This window comes from Ursus arctos, unplaced genomic scaffold, assembly GCF_023065955.2.
Source record: "Ursus arctos isolate Adak ecotype North America unplaced genomic scaffold, UrsArc2.0 scaffold_32, whole genome shotgun sequence".
In the NCBI taxonomy this organism is placed as follows: Eukaryota; Metazoa; Chordata; class Mammalia; order Carnivora; family Ursidae; genus Ursus; species Ursus arctos.
This window is the reverse complement of record NW_026623008.1, coordinates 1,960,005-1,977,411: the sequence shown is the minus strand read 5'-3', so window position 1 is coordinate 1,977,411 and position 17,407 is coordinate 1,960,005. Positions and strand designations below refer to the sequence as shown.

General features: G+C 58.3%; 1 protein-coding gene across 3 annotated transcripts in view; it reads right to left on the bottom strand.

Moving 5' to 3' along the window:
• Positions 1-15,119: 15,119 nt before the first annotated feature.
• PRDM16 (PR/SET domain 16) overlaps positions 15,120-17,407 on the bottom strand; it is a 310,231-nt gene continuing 307,943 nt past the window's right edge. For all 3 annotated transcript variants that reach the window (XM_057305269.1, XM_057305270.1, XM_026520018.4), the window contains exon 17: positions 15,120-17,056. In XM_057305269.1, coding sequence (XP_057161252.1) covers positions 16,922-17,056 — 135 coding nt within the window. In that variant the 3' untranslated portion in view covers positions 15,120-16,921. The remainder of the gene's footprint in view (positions 17,057-17,407) is intronic.

The window sequence follows — 17,407 nt, the reverse complement described above, 5'->3', positions numbered from 1 at the left end:
CGCCGGGTCCCTCCCAGTCCCCGCCCCCCACTTCCTGTGCGGCCCCGCGCGAGGCGCCGGCGCGCGGCCGACCGGCCAGGTGGGCGCCCAGGTGGGCGCGCAGGCGGGCGGGGCGTGGGCCGGGCGGGAGGAGGCACCTGGCCGCGCCGCCTGCGTCACCGTCCCCACCTGGCCGGCCGGCGCTCACGTGACCCGCTGGCCGGGAGGGCTCACCTCGCGAGGCCGCGGGCGGCGCCGCCCCCGGACCGCCCACCCCGCCCGCCGCGCCGCCTGCGGGTTTGGGGAGGGGGTGGCCCGGCTGTGACCCTGAATCCGCTCTCACTCTCCTTCCAGGCCTGGCCAGGCTGCCACCTCCTCCAGGAAGCCCTCCAGGAAGCTGACTAGCTCTGCGGGGAACCTGATCTTTTCAAGGCAGAAGAGGCCCCAACTTCTGGATTCTTTGAAAAGTGGCGGCCAGAAGGCGGCCCAGCATGGCACAACGTGCTCTGGCTGCCTTTATGGTGTGGTTGTGGGTGTGAGATGTTGGGGTCCTGGAGCGAATAGTCAAGGAAGAATTCGTGAAACCTCTTCTGTGCAAAATGGGTGGTGTTATGAAACCATGGGGACAGGACCCGGGGGCAGAAGGAGCTGTGCTGGGGTCCCGAGGAGGAGCGGATCATATACTTTCAAGTCGGGAGGGGGTTAGGGGGACCTAAGTCTCTAAGGAATTTGGAAGCAAGGTTTCCAGGACCTCGAGGGGCTAGCTGAGGTTAGGAAACGGTTGTTTCCAGAAATCAGAGAGGGAGACAAACCGTAAGAGACGCTCAACTCGAGGGAACACACAGAGGGTTGCGGGGGGAGGGGGGCGGGGGATGGGGTAACTGGGTGACAGGCATTAAGGGGGGCACGTGATGTGATGAGCACTGGGTGTTACATGCACCTGATGAATCACTGAACCCTACCTCTGAAACTAAAATACACTATATGTTAATTAACTGAATTTAAATAAAATTTTAAAAAAAGGAAAAGATCCTTTACTACTGTCTAGTAAAGGCTTAGTCATGAGATCCTTCAGATTGTATCAGTGGGCCAAGGGCTTAGGGGATGATTGCTAACACATATCTTGGGGAGGACGGTAGAGATAAAGGAAGTTTCCAAAGGAATTTTTACAGGATCCTGGCAGTCAGGCTAATGTCACGCTGAGGCTGCCTCCTGCCTTGAGTGGAGTGTTAGCGCTGAGCTCCTGGGGGAAGGTCACTCCGCCTGTCCCGAGTGCTTGTCAACGGGCTGCAAGGGAAATTTAATTTCTTGCATATTTCTTTGGCCTTTGATTTCCACATCAGTCGTTAGCATCATCCCCCGAGGCTTGGAGAGGAAGGTGGTCCAGTGGACTCCAAGCCTGGCCTTTCCAGGTCTTGTCCATGGCGGTTGCCCTGGGCAGAGGCTGCCACAGCCCCACCACTGGGGGATTCAGGAATCCGGATCTGGGGTGCAGGAGGTGCGGGGGGCTGGGACAGGTCGGCTTCCGTCCTGAGCCAACCTGCCCTTCCGCCAGGCAGGGCCCCTCCTCGCCACCCTGCCTCGTCACCCAGCATCCCCAGTTCCCAGCCCCACACCAGCCCAGGGTGGCCGCAGCTGTGTGCGTTCACGGCATGCCCCTGCTCAAGAACCGCCCGTGGCTCCTAGTGGCCTCTTCCACCAAGGGCAGCGGCCTCAACTTCTGCGGGAAAGCCGCCCCTCTTGCTCACACTCTGCCTGTGCGGCCCTGACCTTTCCAGGGGAAAGCCTGCATGACTGCTTCCCAGGCTTCCCTGCGGGAGAATGTAGCCCCACTCGGGAGACCCGGAGCCTCCCCTGTGCAAGGAGCATCCTGCCGCCCCACTGAGCCGGGTGGCCAGCTGCCTGCTGAGGCTTCAAGAGCTGTCGTGTGCTTGCACCAAGTCCCTGGGTCTTGGCCTCCTCCAAGAGGGCGACATGCCCCTGCTCCACTCCTTCAGCGGCAGTCCCAGGACGAGAAGGCGCGTGGAGCAGAGCCACCACCGTTGTTGGAAGCCCCTGGCGCAGGGGCGTGTCTGTTAGGGCGGGAGGTCCTGGTGAGAGCTGACTAGTGTCACCTCTCCTCTTCCTGACGTCCCAGCCCTTCATCTGGGCACCCCAGGCTTCTCTGCAGCCACACTCCTCCTCCTTCCTGCCTGCCTTCCTCCTTTCCCCCAGAGGCATTTCTTGAGCCCCTACTGTGTGCCGACCTTCGTGCACGCATCAGAGATACAGCTCTGAGCGCATCAGACGTGGTCTCTGTCCTCATGGAGCTCACTGCCACTTGTGGGGTGGGGAGGGGGGCGTCAGTGCCACTGTTCTGCCCCTAAAACGGCTAGAAGACCTGAGACCTGGGGGACAAGCAGGAGTTCACTTGAGGACAGGGACGGGAGAGAGTCAGGCAGGTCATGGCAGGTGCAGAGCTTGAGGCGGGAGGGAGTGTGGTCAGAATGACAGCCTGAGGGCTGTGGAGCTGGGGTAGAGGGAACAGGATGGGGGGAGACTCTCGTGGCTTCACCATCTGGGGGCCGGGGTCTATTATCCTCAGAACAGCAAAGAGCCACTTCAAGCCACTTTGTTCAAGCAAAGGGACAACGTGATCAGGTCTAGTGGAAAGACCCCTCTGGGAGCTGAGGAGAGGGCAGCGTGGAGGGCTGAAACGGATATCCTGAGCCCCAGCCTAGACCGACGAAGTTAATGTCCTGCCTTCCCTTGAATACTTTCAGGATGGGGAGTTCACCACCTCCCAATACAGGTTATCACATTGTCTGCTTTAATCCCATTCTTCAGACATTCTTGACATGACATGGAATTCAGATTGTTCATCGTGCTGGCATGTTCCCCCAAGAGACTTCAAAATGTGCCAAAATCCTTCTCAGAATGTGGTCTTGTGAACAGAACCCAGTACCATGGCAGTATAAGAAAATGGGGAAATGTTCACCTCCTCTCTTCTGGATATTATACTTCTGTTAATACAGCCTCTTCCTGCTGCAGCTCTTACATGTGTCCATCCCACAGCACAGGGTTTTGGCCCTGTATGCAGCAGGTGCTCAGTCAGTGGCCGGTGAGACACTGATGTGATCTGAGATCCCAGGACTCAGCCCCGGAGATGCTGGGTGATCCGTCTCTGGGCTACCCAGCATGTTTCCATTTGAACCCACTGACGGGGCCAAGCATTTGGGTGAGCTTTCAGACCACCTTGGTCTCTTTGCTGACCCCAGGCCTTGGTGCAGTGGGCAAGGTGCGGGGAATGCCAGCCGCAGGGCACTGTCTAGCCTGGGGGGCACAGGCCCACCCTCTCCCGGCACCTACCTCTCTAGGGCCAGTGTCAGCAAGGGGGTGTCACAGCTCACAGGGCTGGCTCGGCATTTTCTTGGGTGTTGTGGGTTGAAGGGCTGTCCCACTCAGCACACCCGTGGTCTGCCCAGTCCTTGCCCAGCGTTGCTGTGCCCGGTCCCCTGTGTCTGCCCTGCAACAGGGAGTCAGGTAGCACGTGCCAGTGTGCAGGGGGCCCCGGGACTGGGCCCACGCTGGCCACAGGAAGGTCCCCAATAGGGCCGTTAGTGCAACCTTGTGTGTGTGTCGGGTAGGGGGTGCTAACGCTGAGCCCTGTGGGCGAGGCCTGGGCCCCGTAGCCACCAGGGTGGAGTGATCCGTCCTGGGAAAGGTGGGGAGCTGCTGCCCTCCAGAGGCCATCTTGGGTTCTGCGCCCACAAGGCCCAGCCTGTCGGGGAGCAGCTGGGCAGGTCACCCCTGTGGGAACCCAACCCCGACTCGGTGCTTTCCTATAAAACCCGCTTTCAGAACTCAGCCTGGTCCCTGCAGGGCTGGTCCCCACCCCAACCCCCTGCCCTGGTCATCCGGCACCTGTTTGGCCCCTCCAGCACCCAGAGACTGGTTCTGCCACCGACCTGGGGAGCTCTGGGGGCATCTCCTTGTGTCCAGCTGGCTCAGGGTGTGGCTGGGGCTAGTGGACCTGGAGTGAGTGGCTTGGTCTCTTGAGCCCCTGCTGTCTCAGCCGTAAGCGGGGGATTAACGATGACCGTGGAGGGAGTGCAGAGGCCCCAGGGTCATAGGTGGTGGAGAGGAGGACCCCAGCGCTGCCAGCAGAGGTGAGTCTGGAACTCTCTTCACCCTGCGGCTGAGACAGTGACTGCGCGGGGCCAGGTTAGGACAGAGATGGAGGCCCTCCTTCCCTGCTTCTGGCCTCTGGGCTGGCCCTGCCCCTGGGGGAGAGAGAGGGCCCCTCATCTCATGGAACCCTGTGAGTACTCTCTGCAGGGGCCCCCAGCGTCAAAAATAAGGACTCCAAGGTGCAAAAAAGTGTGTTTGGCCCTCGAAGCTCAGGGCCTTTGAGCACGCCACGGTCTCTCCCCGGGACAGTGTGCCCCCGGGTCTTCATGGAGCTTCATGGAGCCCCCCCGCCCCCCCCCGTCCTGTACACCTTTGCCCCCGGGGCACCCTCTCAATCAAGCCTTTACTCGCCACCCCACAGAGGAAGGAAAACACCTCTCACCAACTCTGTCCTGGTTCCCTGGCGGTGGGGTTTGCACTGAGGCCCCCCTACAAATATGTTAGAACCCCAGCCCCAGAGTCTGTGATGTGATCTTCTTTGGAAATAAGGTCTTTGCAGGTGTAAGTAAGACAAGGTCATACTGGATGAGGCCAGGCCCTAAATCCCGTGGCCAGTGTCCTTACAAAAAGAGGGAAATTTAGATGCAGAAGGCCAATGACAGCAGAGAAGGAGGCTGGGGTGACACAGAGTGACCACCAAGGGACGTGAGGATGGCCAGCAGCATGGAGGCTGGAAGAGACCAGCAAGGACCCAGTGCTAAAACCCCCAGAGGGAGCGTGGCCCTGCGGACCTCCAGCCTCCAGGATCTGCTTCTGTGGTTTGAAGCTGCCCAAGGAGGCCATGCAGCGGCCCTGTCCCCGTCTCACGGTCCCTCAGACCTCCTCTGCCCTCTGATGGGTCCCCTGCTTTGCTCGCCTTTTCCCAGATCTCCCTTCTCCCCAGGGACACACGCTCGTGAGGGTGGGACAGGGGTGATCTGCAGATGGTGGCCGGCATGCCCTGGTCTCACGGAGCTCCGTGCGGTGGGCCTGGAAGGGGCTGGGGGGTCACCGTGAAGACATCCACGTGCGCAGCCAGCCAGAGCTCGTCCTGCACACCCCACAGCCTCCCTCCTGGCCCGAGGAGATTTTCAGCCTTGAGAACTGAAAGGCAGAGGCAGGCAAGAGCAGCAGCTGTGTGCCCCTGGTCCCCCCACCCCAAAACTTGAGAGCCTCGGGGTGACACCACTGTCCCATCGCTGGGCCCCAGGCCTGGGCCATGGCCAGAGGCAGCAGGCTGCCTTAGCTCCTAGAGCCAGGGTCCCAGAACTAGAACCCCTTAGCAGGGTAAGGTGGGTAAGCCACACGCTTGGCGCTCCCTAAATGGGACCCTCCCCTGTGCGACATCCCCAGCAGGGGGAGGATGTAAACCCCCCACCCTGTGGCTGTCCAGCATTTCCTCTGAGAAGTCATCCACGGGAGACCCTTTCCTGTGCCTGAGGGGACCCTGTGCACCTGCATGGCTGTGCTGGGTCCCCCAAACTTCTGCTCAGCCACTGAGGCCGCAGCCCCGAGAGGCTGTGCCCTGTGGCCAGCAGTCCCCTAGGAGGCCTGTTGGCCTGAACATCCCAGGGTCCAGGGCGGAGGATGAGGCTGCAGGGTGTGTCCCTCTCCCCTGCCAGGGCCAAGTGGACAGTGCCCATTGCCTGCTCCCCTCCCTGCCTGGGGGCCACAGGGAATGTGCTGGGTGGAGGGAAGGGGCACAACCGCCTCCTTTCTTCTCCGGTCCTGGCACTGGGATGACCTATCACTCGCTGCAGGGTCCCACGGGTGCCTCATCCAGCCACCGGGCAGCTGGGAAAGGTCTCTTTGGTCTCGGATGACGCCGTGGCTATGAGTGGGCCTGAGGACAGAGGCTTCTCTGTGCTGATGAGTGCAGGCCCGGGCGGGTGGGGTCCACAGATGGGCGAGGGGGCGGTGCGGGGCCCGGGTTGCCAAGTGGGGCCTGGCTGCCTCCCCAGCCCACCAGCGTGGCCTTGCTGAGCAGCTCAGCTCAGGGGGCTCAGCTCAGGGGGCACGCAGTCACTCCTCCTTGTACCCCGAAGAGCAGCTGGCCGTTACTTTCCGTGAAGCACCTGATGTGTGTGTCATTTTATTGAATTCTTACAGAAACTCCCCAGGCTGTGGGTGTCATCGTCCCCACACAACCAAGAGGTGAAGGCTTGCCCATTGTCGCCTGGCTGGTGAGTGGCCCGGCCTGGGTGAGAACCCAGGTCCATCTGACTCCAAAGCCCCAGCCCCTGTGTAGTAATCAGGGACTATTTCAGGTTTCCAAAGAAGTAGGGAATTTTAAAAAAATGTGTGTAGTTGACCTCAATTGAGAATGTAAAACGCTGCAGACATTCGGCTGCGATGAAGCCGCCCCCACCACCATCAACGAGCAAACGGAACAGAAACTACAAGAGGCAACTGTTTCAGATGTTGGACGACAGGCAGTGAGGACAGTGGCTCTTGGGAGAAAGAGGCAAAGCCGGAGAGCCCCAGGGCTGCCTGGCTTTCTTCGAAGAGGTGGAGCATGGTGGTCTCGTTGGGTTGGGAGGCAGACATGGGGTTCAGGGAGGCTGGGGGGATGGGGACCCTTGGGCCGCAGTGCAGAGACGGAGCTCCAGAAACCCTCTAGGGTTCCTACTCTGTACACATGCAGAGTGAGGTCCCAGGGAGAACAGCTCCCAGTGTCCAGGCAGGCCCAGGGACACTTAAATGCCAGCCTCCCAGAAGGAAGGGGCCTTGTGGCCACCCAGGGCATTCGATGCAGACCAAAGGCAGTGTCTCAGGTGTGGGGCTGAGCTCCCCCGCAGAGTGTGGACTGAAGGCTGCTCTGCACCCGGCCTCGTGAGCTTTGCAACAAGACTTGCAAAGACCAGTCTCCACCATCACTGAACACCCTGTCGGCACAAAACTCAATATCCTTAAACACGAGAAGCTAGGATTTCAACAATTTAGCAGGCACAACCTCCAGCACCCAATCAAATAGAACCGGACACGTGAAGAAGCACAAGCATGGGACCCATAACCAAGAGAAGAAGCAGTCAACAGACACAGACCCAGAAATGCCACAACAACAGAATTAGCAGGGAAGGCATTTAAAACTATTGTAACTATCTCCAAGGATTTAAAGGAAGCCATGCACAAAATCAAAAAAGAAGAGAAAGTATGATACTGAATCAAATGAGAATTCTAAAGACAAAAATACACAATATATGGAAATGAAAAAAAATGTACCAGCTGGGATTCGCAGCTTAGACGCTACAGAAGAGGAGACCCACGGACTTGAAGGTAGGATGATAGGAATTATCCAAAACGAAGCACAGAGACAGCAAAGCCTGGAAAAGGCAAGCAGAGCCTGGCTGACCTGGGGCGATACCGAGCAGTCTAACGAGATGTGGAATCAGAGGCCCCAAGGGGCTGAGGGGGAGGACATTTGTTTAACAAAGTAATGGCCCAAAATGTTCCAAGTGTGAGAAAACCCTCAAGCCCCCAGATCTAAGAGCTCAAAGGACTCAAAGCAGCACGAACACAAAGAGCGGCCCGCGCGGCGCCCGTGGTCTGACTGGTCCCGCAGAGCTGGACGCCGTCTCCAATGTGTTAAAACTGTCCACCGAGAGGTCCGGTTCCGGGGAAGATATCCTTCCAAACGGCAAGTGAAATCAAGACATTTTAAGACAAAAGATGAGAGAATTCATCACCAGCAGACTTGCACTATAAGAAATGCCAAAGGAAGTGTTTTGGGCCAAAAGGAAATGATGAGAGAAGTAAATTTGGGTCTTCACAAGCCATAGAAGCCCATTGGAAACTGTAAACACGTGAATACACCCGAGAGACTTTTTCTCCTAAATATTTAAAAAAATTCTTCAGGCTATTTGAAGCAAGAGTCACAAGAGCCCATTACGGAATTTATAACACGTGTGGAAGAAAATAATAGCACAAAAGACGGGGGAGCGAATAGAATTACACACTTGCAAAGGTCAGATATTTTATGCAAAGCGATATTTTGTCACTTAAAGAGGGACACTCGTAAATTAAAGGTGAAGCATTTGGCCCAAGCCAGTACTTCCTGATGACAAAGGTCTGGGTGCTGCAGGGACAGCAGGGAACGTCGGCATCCGGATACAGGCATCACATCTGGCCTCGTGGCCCGCGGTGAGAAATGGACAACGTTCTCCTGGGGTTCTGGACCAAGGCAGAGAGGTCCACTCTCCTTGCTTCTGTCCCTGCCGGTCCTCGCCAGGGCAGCGGGGCAAGAAAAAGCCAGAAAAGCATACCTTTGGGAAACAAAGAGCTGTTTCTCTCTCTCCATCTCGTTGGTACATGACCTGATGCCTTTACATGACCCCAGCATGTCCACAGGTCATGGCAGGTAAGACGGAAGCCCCTCCCCGGCCTTCCCCCACGGCCTCCCCGCCTCCTCGAGGTCGGTACGTACAGCCTGGTGCATGTTTTATGCGGTTCCCGCACACGCGTGCTGTCGTGGGCAGCCATCAGCGCCACTCCCTCTGTGCGGGGGTTTGGGCTGGAAGTCTGTGCTTGTAAGCGCCACACCAGGTGGCCCAGGCAGGGCTTGGGCAGCTACGGGGCGAAGGGTGGGCTTGCGCCAGTGCCTGTGGCCAAGCAGGGCTGGGAGCCCCCGAGCTGGCCCTTGGGGCTTTGTGAGGGACCCACGAATTGAAATGGGGGTGGGCGGGTCACACTGTTTTCAAAAAGTCAGGTTAACCGAGGTGCAGCGTCCCTGTAGTAAGAGCCCCTTCGAGGGTACCGTCGGCTGAGTCTCCCACCGGCGTGTGGCTGTTTGCCACCATCACAGTACGGAGCACCTCCGGCACCCCGAGCCTGCCGGCCGCTCGCCTGTCCGTCGGGGGGAGCGCTCGGCCGCCTTCCGCTGTGTGTCTGGGGGGTTTCCTTCGCTGCTGAGTCGCGTTCCTTCCCACAGAGGCGCCCGTGCACATCCCTCTGTTTCAGTCCGTTTCGGAGACTGAACATACGGACCAGACCTCAACATAGGACCCTGACCTCTGACCCACGATCTGCGAGAACCAACCCGGAAAGTCAAACAATAACCCAGAATGGCCGAGACTTGGTCCCTCACTGGCGGCTTCTTTAAGCTTTACCCGCCCCCCACCGGCCTCCAACGCCGCGTCAGCCCGAGGAAGCCGCGTGCTCCCCACCGATCACGCGGGACACCTGCTCTCCTACTGCCTCCAGCTCCCAGGCCCCTGTCCAGGCTCACCTGGAACCTTCCCCTTTTCCACCACGAAGCCCCCCCTGCCCGTTTCCCTGCCTGCCTTTGAGTCTCCGCCAAATCGGGTTCTGGTGGCGGCCTCCCTGCAGCCTGGAGCCCTGAGTTCAGCAGACTTCGCCTGCTCTCGGGGTCGGGGGTGGGGGCTTCCTTTGTGTCCACGGTTTGTGCTTTCACTCACCAGTGGCTGGACATTCGGGTCTTTCCAGTTTGGGACCATTACAGATAAAGCCTTTGTGAACGTGGGCGTACAGATCTCTGTGTGGAGGCCAGTCTTCAGCTCACGGTGTTCTGGAAGCTGCCTCCTGCTCTCTACCTGCTCGAAGGCTTCCTGGAACCTCCTGGTGGGAGGAGGGCCACAAGCCAGAGCCCAGGACAGAAGGGGGCAGCTCCCTCCCTCGGGGTTTTGTGTGGGCCTGGCCCTTCTGTGGGGTCTCAGCTGGTGCGCGGGCTCCCCCTTCTCGTAACCTTGGAGACCCATCCTCTTCGGGCCTGGACCCCGGAGCGAACTCCGTTCCCCTTTCTTGGATCGGGAATAGGCCGTGCGGGCGATGTTGCTGATGTGGGAAGCACGGGAACACTTTCCTTCGCAGAGGTGGCCATCCTGCCTTGGGACCGGCAGCCACCTCACCCCCCAGAACCCTCTCTGGCTCCTCTGGCCCCCCCAAAGCCACCTGACGTCTGGCCGCGTTATCCCGAATTAGGACACATCTCGATTTTTGGAAGACATTTGCTGCCACGAGAAATAAGGTTACCAATACTCAGAATAGCTTCTCTGCAAGTAAGCAACAGGCTCACTTGGCCCAAAATGAATCCGAGGAGGAATTCAAAAGCATCTCTTTTCCCAGAAAACAGATTCCTCATTGACACATTTTTCTCTAGTTGATTTCCACCACCCCCGTTTCCAAAATGGAGACTTTTTCTCAGTCCTTTATGCAAGGAGCCGGGCTGCAGAGAGACAGAGTCCACTTGTCTGCAGGGTTCTGTTTGTCTCTGTTCTCCCCTTGCTCTGGGGTCCCCCCGACAATAGGGCTATTATCAGACAGCGCCCTGGTCACAGAGACTCCCCTCTCCCCTCTGGGGCTAAGAGGAGAAAAGCTGCCAGGCTGAGTGAGGGTGGGAGGGGGCGCAGTTTCAGCTGACTGGAGCCCCGGGGGGGGGGCAGCTCCAGGAAGGGCTGTGTGTGTTGGGGGCGGACACTGGACGCTGTCACTCCTTCACTCTGAATGACTTGGAAGCACGGCCATTCATCAGAGTCGTGATTCACATAATCTGTCCTCTGGGAACGGAAATGCATTTCCCAGACAGGAGCCGCTCATGCTGCCTCAGGGCCGGGAGCGCTGGGGTGAACCCCACACCTGACCGTCGGGGCTCATGACCTCACCGACGCTTCACCGACGCTTCTTCAGTCACATCTGGGGGGAAAACAACTTTAAGATATTTAAACGCTTCCCCCAACCAACGCCTCACTGGGGAACCTGTTTCTTCCTTTGATGGCTATCAGAACTGCTGTCGCAGGGACCAGGCCTCCCCCACCCCATTACTCCCATTGGAGCGTGTTCAGGCCCCTCAGAGGCACTGGAGTTCCCAGAATCTGTGTGGGAATTTACCTGGAGCGAGGGTCCTTATAGCAAACCATCCATCTATCCATCCATCCATCCATCCGTCCATCTAGCCATCCGTCCATCCATCCATCTTTCCATCCATCCATCCGTCCATCTAGCTATCCACTCATCTATCCATCCTTCCATCCATCTGTCCATCCACTCATCCATCCATCCATCCATCCACTCATCCATCCATCCATCCATCATCCATCCATCCATCCATCATCCATCCATCCATCCATCCATCTGTCCATCCATCCACCCACTCGTGTAACCCAGCTTCTACTAAGAAAGTGTTTCAGGCCAGGCCTTGGGAACAGAGAGGTAAGTCCTGGCACTTTCCATCCTTACAGTCTTAAATCCAGTACAAGTGGTGATTTCTGACCAGGGAACAGAGGCTCAGGGGCCCCCAACATGTTCTGGCGACCTGAGAGGTTGTCTTTGGAGAGAGTCTGGACCAGGCACTTCTACAGCTGCGGGGAGGGAGGCATAGCCACCCAATTTCTCTGTTTGACACCGTAATCTCGTTTTCTTCCTGCCTCACGCACCCAGGGAGGGCCGTGCGCTGGCATGGTGGGGGGGGTGTTCCGTCACAGAGATGCCTCTTTGAGTGTGCAAGGCCGCCCACCTCACCTCCGTGCTCTGGTGGCAGGACAGCCGCCACAGGGAAGACTTCATGGTGTAAGTCCCCAGAACTCAGGGGCCGCCCCCCACACTTGAGTGGGTGAAGGTGGCTGGCATGTCGAGGGGGTGGCCCCATGCATTTGCTCAGTCCCTGTCTATCCGGCCCTTGCCTGGCGGGCAGGCTCGGGTCCTGGCTGGGGACAGTGCAAGGACGGCAGGCACAGCCAGGGTGCAGAGCGGTCAGTGAGCAGGGCCGGCCGCTGGGGAGGCACACCCCTAGGAAGGGGCGTGTCTAGGATCGGCCTTGCAGGGTGGGCTCCTCCACAGGAGTTCGTGGTGGCCAGCTCTGGGCCCGGTGCACCCGGAGGCAGACATGTCTGGAGGTGGGCGCACCTGGAAAAGGGCCCACCTGGAGGCCACACCTGGAGGCCACTATGCCTTGGGGTAGACGCGCTTAGGGGAGAGCACACCCGGGCACCACCCCTCACGGCAGAGCCGCCCAGGGTAGTGGGTGCTTTCTCTGAGCTTGCATTGTTTATGAATAGCAGAGGTACCCGGCCTGGTGGTGGTGTTGAGGCCATGCGTGTCTCAGCGTCCGTCCCCGGTGACCCTCGACCCAGGCTGGTGAGCCTCGCCCCTGGCCACGCTCCGACCCCGGGAAGTTCCCCCATCCCAGGGGCCTCTGTTCTCCCTCAGTGAACCTCGGGGGGCGAGACTTAGAAAAGCACACAGATTTATTGCATGTCAATCTCAGGTATAAAGTCACTGTCGCGTTGGGAAGGTTACATTTGGTGTGTACAGTCCTACCCTACAGCATTAACCTCAGATCAGCTGCTCCTAGGCTTCGTCGTAAAGACGTGTCTCTACACAAGCGCGTCTGCTTTATCACAAGCATCAGATGCAGTCGCAGGACCACGAGGACGCGCTCCGACGCGGCGTGGCTTGCGCTGCGTCCTCCTCCCACGGAGACGCCCACGTGGGTCCCGAGCCGCGTTGCCTGTGCGCGAGCAGTTCCCAGCTCCTGTCTGGAGGACGCAGACCTTAATCACAGCCAACAAGGGCATCTACCGAATTCTCCTTTTCATAAAAATTTCACAAACAGACACGATAATGACCGCTAAACACGAGTCATGCACAGTGAACTTATAACAGAAGCAATTTACAATCAGGGGACATGGGACATACACCGGCCTCCTTCTCAATGGTTTTTTTTTTTTTTTGAACATTATATGAAAACCTGACATTTACATTTGATTTCTTTTTCAACACTATACAGTTCTAAAAGAAAAAAAAAAAACAAAAAAACAAACCCAAACAACGAAAACAAACTGAACCAAGTTTGTACTGGAACAACGGCGAGGGGGGTGCGGATCCACGGGTGTGGGGCTCTTGCCAGCAGGTGCAAACACAAACGCGTTAGCGACGCGCTCCGGCCCGGGGGCTCAGCTTCCCTGGTCGCGGGAACGTCGACCACATAAAACACAGCGATAGAAACTTCCGGAATTACTTTGCTCCCAAGTGAATTGCACATTTGGGAAACTCAGGCTGCCTTTCGTTTTTATTTTTATTTTTTCCGAAAGCGGAACTCCGAATCGGCGACGGAGAGGAAGAACGTAACAAACTGGAATGCAAGGAGGAAAGGAACTCTCCTGGAATCACGCAGGAATGTCTTGTCACAGTATCGCTCGCTGCTGCGGAGACAGGTTCATGGCTTCTGATACCCGGCTGACTCTACCGCCCAGGAGCGGCTGCGGCCTCGCGACTCCAGCCGGGAGTGGTGCAAGGTGCCCGGCTCTCCTGGGTGGTGCCGCCCCCTCCCCTCTCCCCCAGAACAGCACAGTGAATATAGCTCAGTAGATTTCAGTCACTTGGGCAGGGGGCTGAGGGGCAGGGGGACAGGGCAAGGGGCAGGGGGACCACAATCCAGTGCTTTGAGGCTTCAAGGCTACCAACGGGTGATATGTATTTGGGCAAGTGCTTTGCGAACGCTCGCTGAAGAAGCAGCTAGGACAGAGAAGGCCGAGGGCCCTGCGAGTTTCCAGGACCAGGCTTGGGCCACAGAGGTGCTGGGCTTGAACAGGAAGGCCACGCAGGCTCAGCCTGTCCACTGACCCACATCCAGGGTCCCAGGCGGGCTGCAGGAACATGCAGCCCGGGTTCAAAACAGGGGGTCTCTGCGTCCCACTCGCGAAGGGTCCGGCTGGCCAAAGGATCGGCAGCTCCATGCGTCCTACCCAGTTGTCCCAGGAATGAGAGCAGCAGTGGGGGGATGGTGTCGGTCCGCTGGGGGCCGGGTCTGAGGGGTGGTGGAGGGGTGAGCAGGGAGCCTTCCTTTTGAATTTCCATTTGGGGATATCAGCGGTCCAAAGGCGGAACGCCGTTGATGCAAGACGGAAGGGCCCTGGCCCAGTGGGGCCCCAGGTTGACAGGTCTGACCCTGGCCACCACCCATGGACACAGCAGTCAGCCAGCCGGTTGCCCTGTTGCAGCCGAGCTCCGAGGCTGGGGTCTCAGAATTCTGGCCGCCCAGCCTCCTGGCCCCCACGGTCCAGGCTGGGCCCGAGCATCCGTGCTGGTGCTGCAGCCCGGGGACAGAGAAGAGTAGTGAGGGCAGCTCGCTGTAGTCAGGGGCGGGAGAGGCACCAGGCTGGGGACTAAGTGCTCCTTTTGTCTGGGGTCCAAGGACAGACCCCCCCAAACGTGCCAAGTGCTTGGGCCCAAGGGGCTGAACGTTTAGTGGAAATGGGGCTAGCTCTAATCGTTTTCAGGGGGACAAAGTGAGGGCTAAAGGTGAGCAGGTGGGGCTCTGGGAAGGAGGGAGAGAGAAGATGCTGGCCAGGGCTGGCCGGAAATGACAGATGGCCATGGCCTGGGGTGCAGTCCAGAGGCGGTGGCCGCGGCCCCTTATCTGTTCTGGGACTACGGAGAACAGACGCTCAGGTCTCCACCCGGCCAAACTTCCTATTTTAGGCAGAGAGAGTCATACCGCAAAAAAAAGCGCACACCTTATTCTTTAGCAGAAGGAATATAATTTGGGTTTACAGAAATGGGCGTTTGTATCTGCGGCTGACTCTGCAAAGGGGTCCCGTCTGGATGGAGGGGAAAGAGGAAATGCCACACCGCGCCTGGCCAGCCCAGCAGAGTGTGTGCGTGTGAGGAGGTGAGGGGCGGTGTTTGCAAAGCCTTGCCCGTGGGACTGCGCCCGCTCTTCCTCGCGTGGGGTGCCCTGCCAGCCTGGGGTGCACGGTCTCGCTGCCTCCTGTGGACCGGGAGTGGTGGAACCCTTCCGCGGGGGCCTGCAGCGGCGTGGCACCCTCGGGGCCTCCTCACTCAGGTCTCGCGGTGCGGAAGTGCCCGATTGTCGCTGGCCTGGAGCAGCGGGGACACGGGGACATGGCTGCTCCGACCAGCCCGCTGCACCGCCAGAGCCCCGTTCCCAGGCCCCCCCCTCCGCCCCCCCCCCCCCGGCGTGGATCTACATTCTTTTTTAAGGGCAACTTGGACGATCTTTTTCTTTTCCTGTTGGGACATACTCTTTTTTCCTTCCAAACAATAAAAGAAATAAATAGAACACTTGTCTTAAATGCAAATGTAACTGAAACTCTAATTTAACAAAAACACGTGATTGTCTGGAAACGGGCAGCAGGATCCGTCGGGGGGCGCGGGGGTATTTGGCACATTAAAAACCTCCCCACTCCCTGGTTATCGACCACACAACACACAACCTTATACACGGTTTTGGTCCTTCACTAGATGCTTATATTAACATTATTTCTTCACAATAAGAATGTCTAATGCCAAAATACTGTTAAGGAAGAAATAAAATAAGAAAAGAAATGAATTAGAAAAAATTACAAGTTATATACAGATTAAGGTAAATTCCATCAGGGAAAAAAAATTATGATTTGAAATTGGCCCCTATGGGAATAATTTAAAGCCCATCCGAGCGGAGAGGCAGACCCATCCCGAGGGGGTGACATCCGGCCGGGCCGTGCGGTCCTAGCTCCCCGAGAGGCAGGTCCCGCCTGGAGGCCCTTCCGTCCTGGAGCTGGTCTGGCCTGCCAAGAAGCCGCACGAGGATGGGAGGTGGCGGTCGGGTCCGGAGCTGAGGTCTCAGGCAGGCAGAAAGCCCGGCGGCGGGGGCAGGGGAGATGCAGAGCGCGCCCCACGGAGGCCACAGTGCGGGAGATGCCTGCTTCCTTCCCCTTGTCCGTCTGACGGGGGTGGGTGAGGTGGGGGCTGGAGACGCGATGTGGCCAGCGGGCCCTGCCGTCCGCAGAGCGGCCGTGGCGGGCCGGCATGGGTGTGGCTGATGCGTGGACCTTGTTGGGAGGGGCGCCTGGTGTGTGGCCCTCCTCTGCACAGGGGACCTGAGCCACCGCTCTCGCAGCACCCCCATACAATTGGGGGGTCTTGGTGGGGGTCACAGGCATGAATCCCCTGCCACACGTGTGTGACGCGGGCGACAGCCCAGGATACCGTGTCTCAGAATTCCACGGTACAGCTTGAAACTGCTCACAGGAGGGGGCCCCAGGCCCCTCAGTTCTGCTCGGGGGCACCCCAGATCTCGTTGGCTTTACAAATACGGTCAGGGATAGAAAACTTCTCCGTTATCTACAGTATAAAGAACACACCCAGACACAGTCTCAGTCCCCAGGCAGGTTCGGGTTTGCAAAGAAGTGGAGATTTCAAAGCAATGCAAAATTACTTTTAAAAAACAATTTGCAAGTCAACTTTCGATTTTTTAAAAAATACTGTCTATTTTTAAAACCACATGCTTAAATAGACTCTGTCGTCAATAAGATTACCAAAAGCGTTACTCTTGTAATTCTCATTATAAAAAATTGTCTGGGCGATCTCCCTTTGTAAAGCACACCCGTGTCTGTCCGGTCCTTTCTGAGACACCTCGCAGGTGCCCCAGCGGCCCGCTGCCTTCCTTCAGTCTGGGATTAAAATCCCGCCCTCACCCACTGGGTCGGCTCTGCGAGGCAGCTCCCGGGAACGGCATGCGGCCGGCCGTGCGCTGCACCCTTCCGGAACGCTGTTCTTAAGACCAATTCTTGGACGGTGGGCCTCCAGGACGGCTCAGGGACTCCTGGTTTCTGAGTTTTCATTGGAAAAATTAGAGCTGAACCATGGTGTGTGTGGGGGGACGGCTGCCAAGGAGTGGTCATTGCAGGTGATGGCGCGGGGCGGGGGTTTCTCTGGCCCAGGCCACGCCGCTCTCCGAGGACCCCTTCTCCATCTTCTGCAGCTGGGGTTTCTGTTGGGACGATGGGGCCCCGAGGTCACCTTGCTTGGACTCTGGCCCCGGCCCCTCCTGGGCCCGTCAGAGGTGGTTGATGGGGTTAAAGGCTCCGGACTCCGGCATGGCTCCTGTGACGTTCAACCAAGCGTCCAGGGGGCTCTGGGGCGAAGTGTGGACAGGAGTGTCCTCGGAAAGGGACAGCATCATTGCGTACGCCTGGCCCGGGAGAAGACAAGGACACACACACACACACAGGACAGACAGGTGAGCTGTGTGATTGGGGTTCTGCAGATCCCAGGCTGTCCCCTTCCCGCCGCCCCCCCTGCCCTGTGGCTGGGCTCAGCCTTGCCCGGATCCAGACAGAGAGGGGAAAGGCCAGACTCTCCCCTGGGCCCGAAGAGGAAGATGAGGTGGGCAGTAGGGCTGGGGGTGTGTGTGCATGTCAGCTGGGCTCCCGTGCAGAGGGACAAGGTGCCATGGTCTTGGCCTCCATGCACAGGGGCTCCCTCGGCTCTTTGGGGTGCTTCCCTCCTGCGCTCACCTCTCTGCCCCACCCCCACTTTTGCG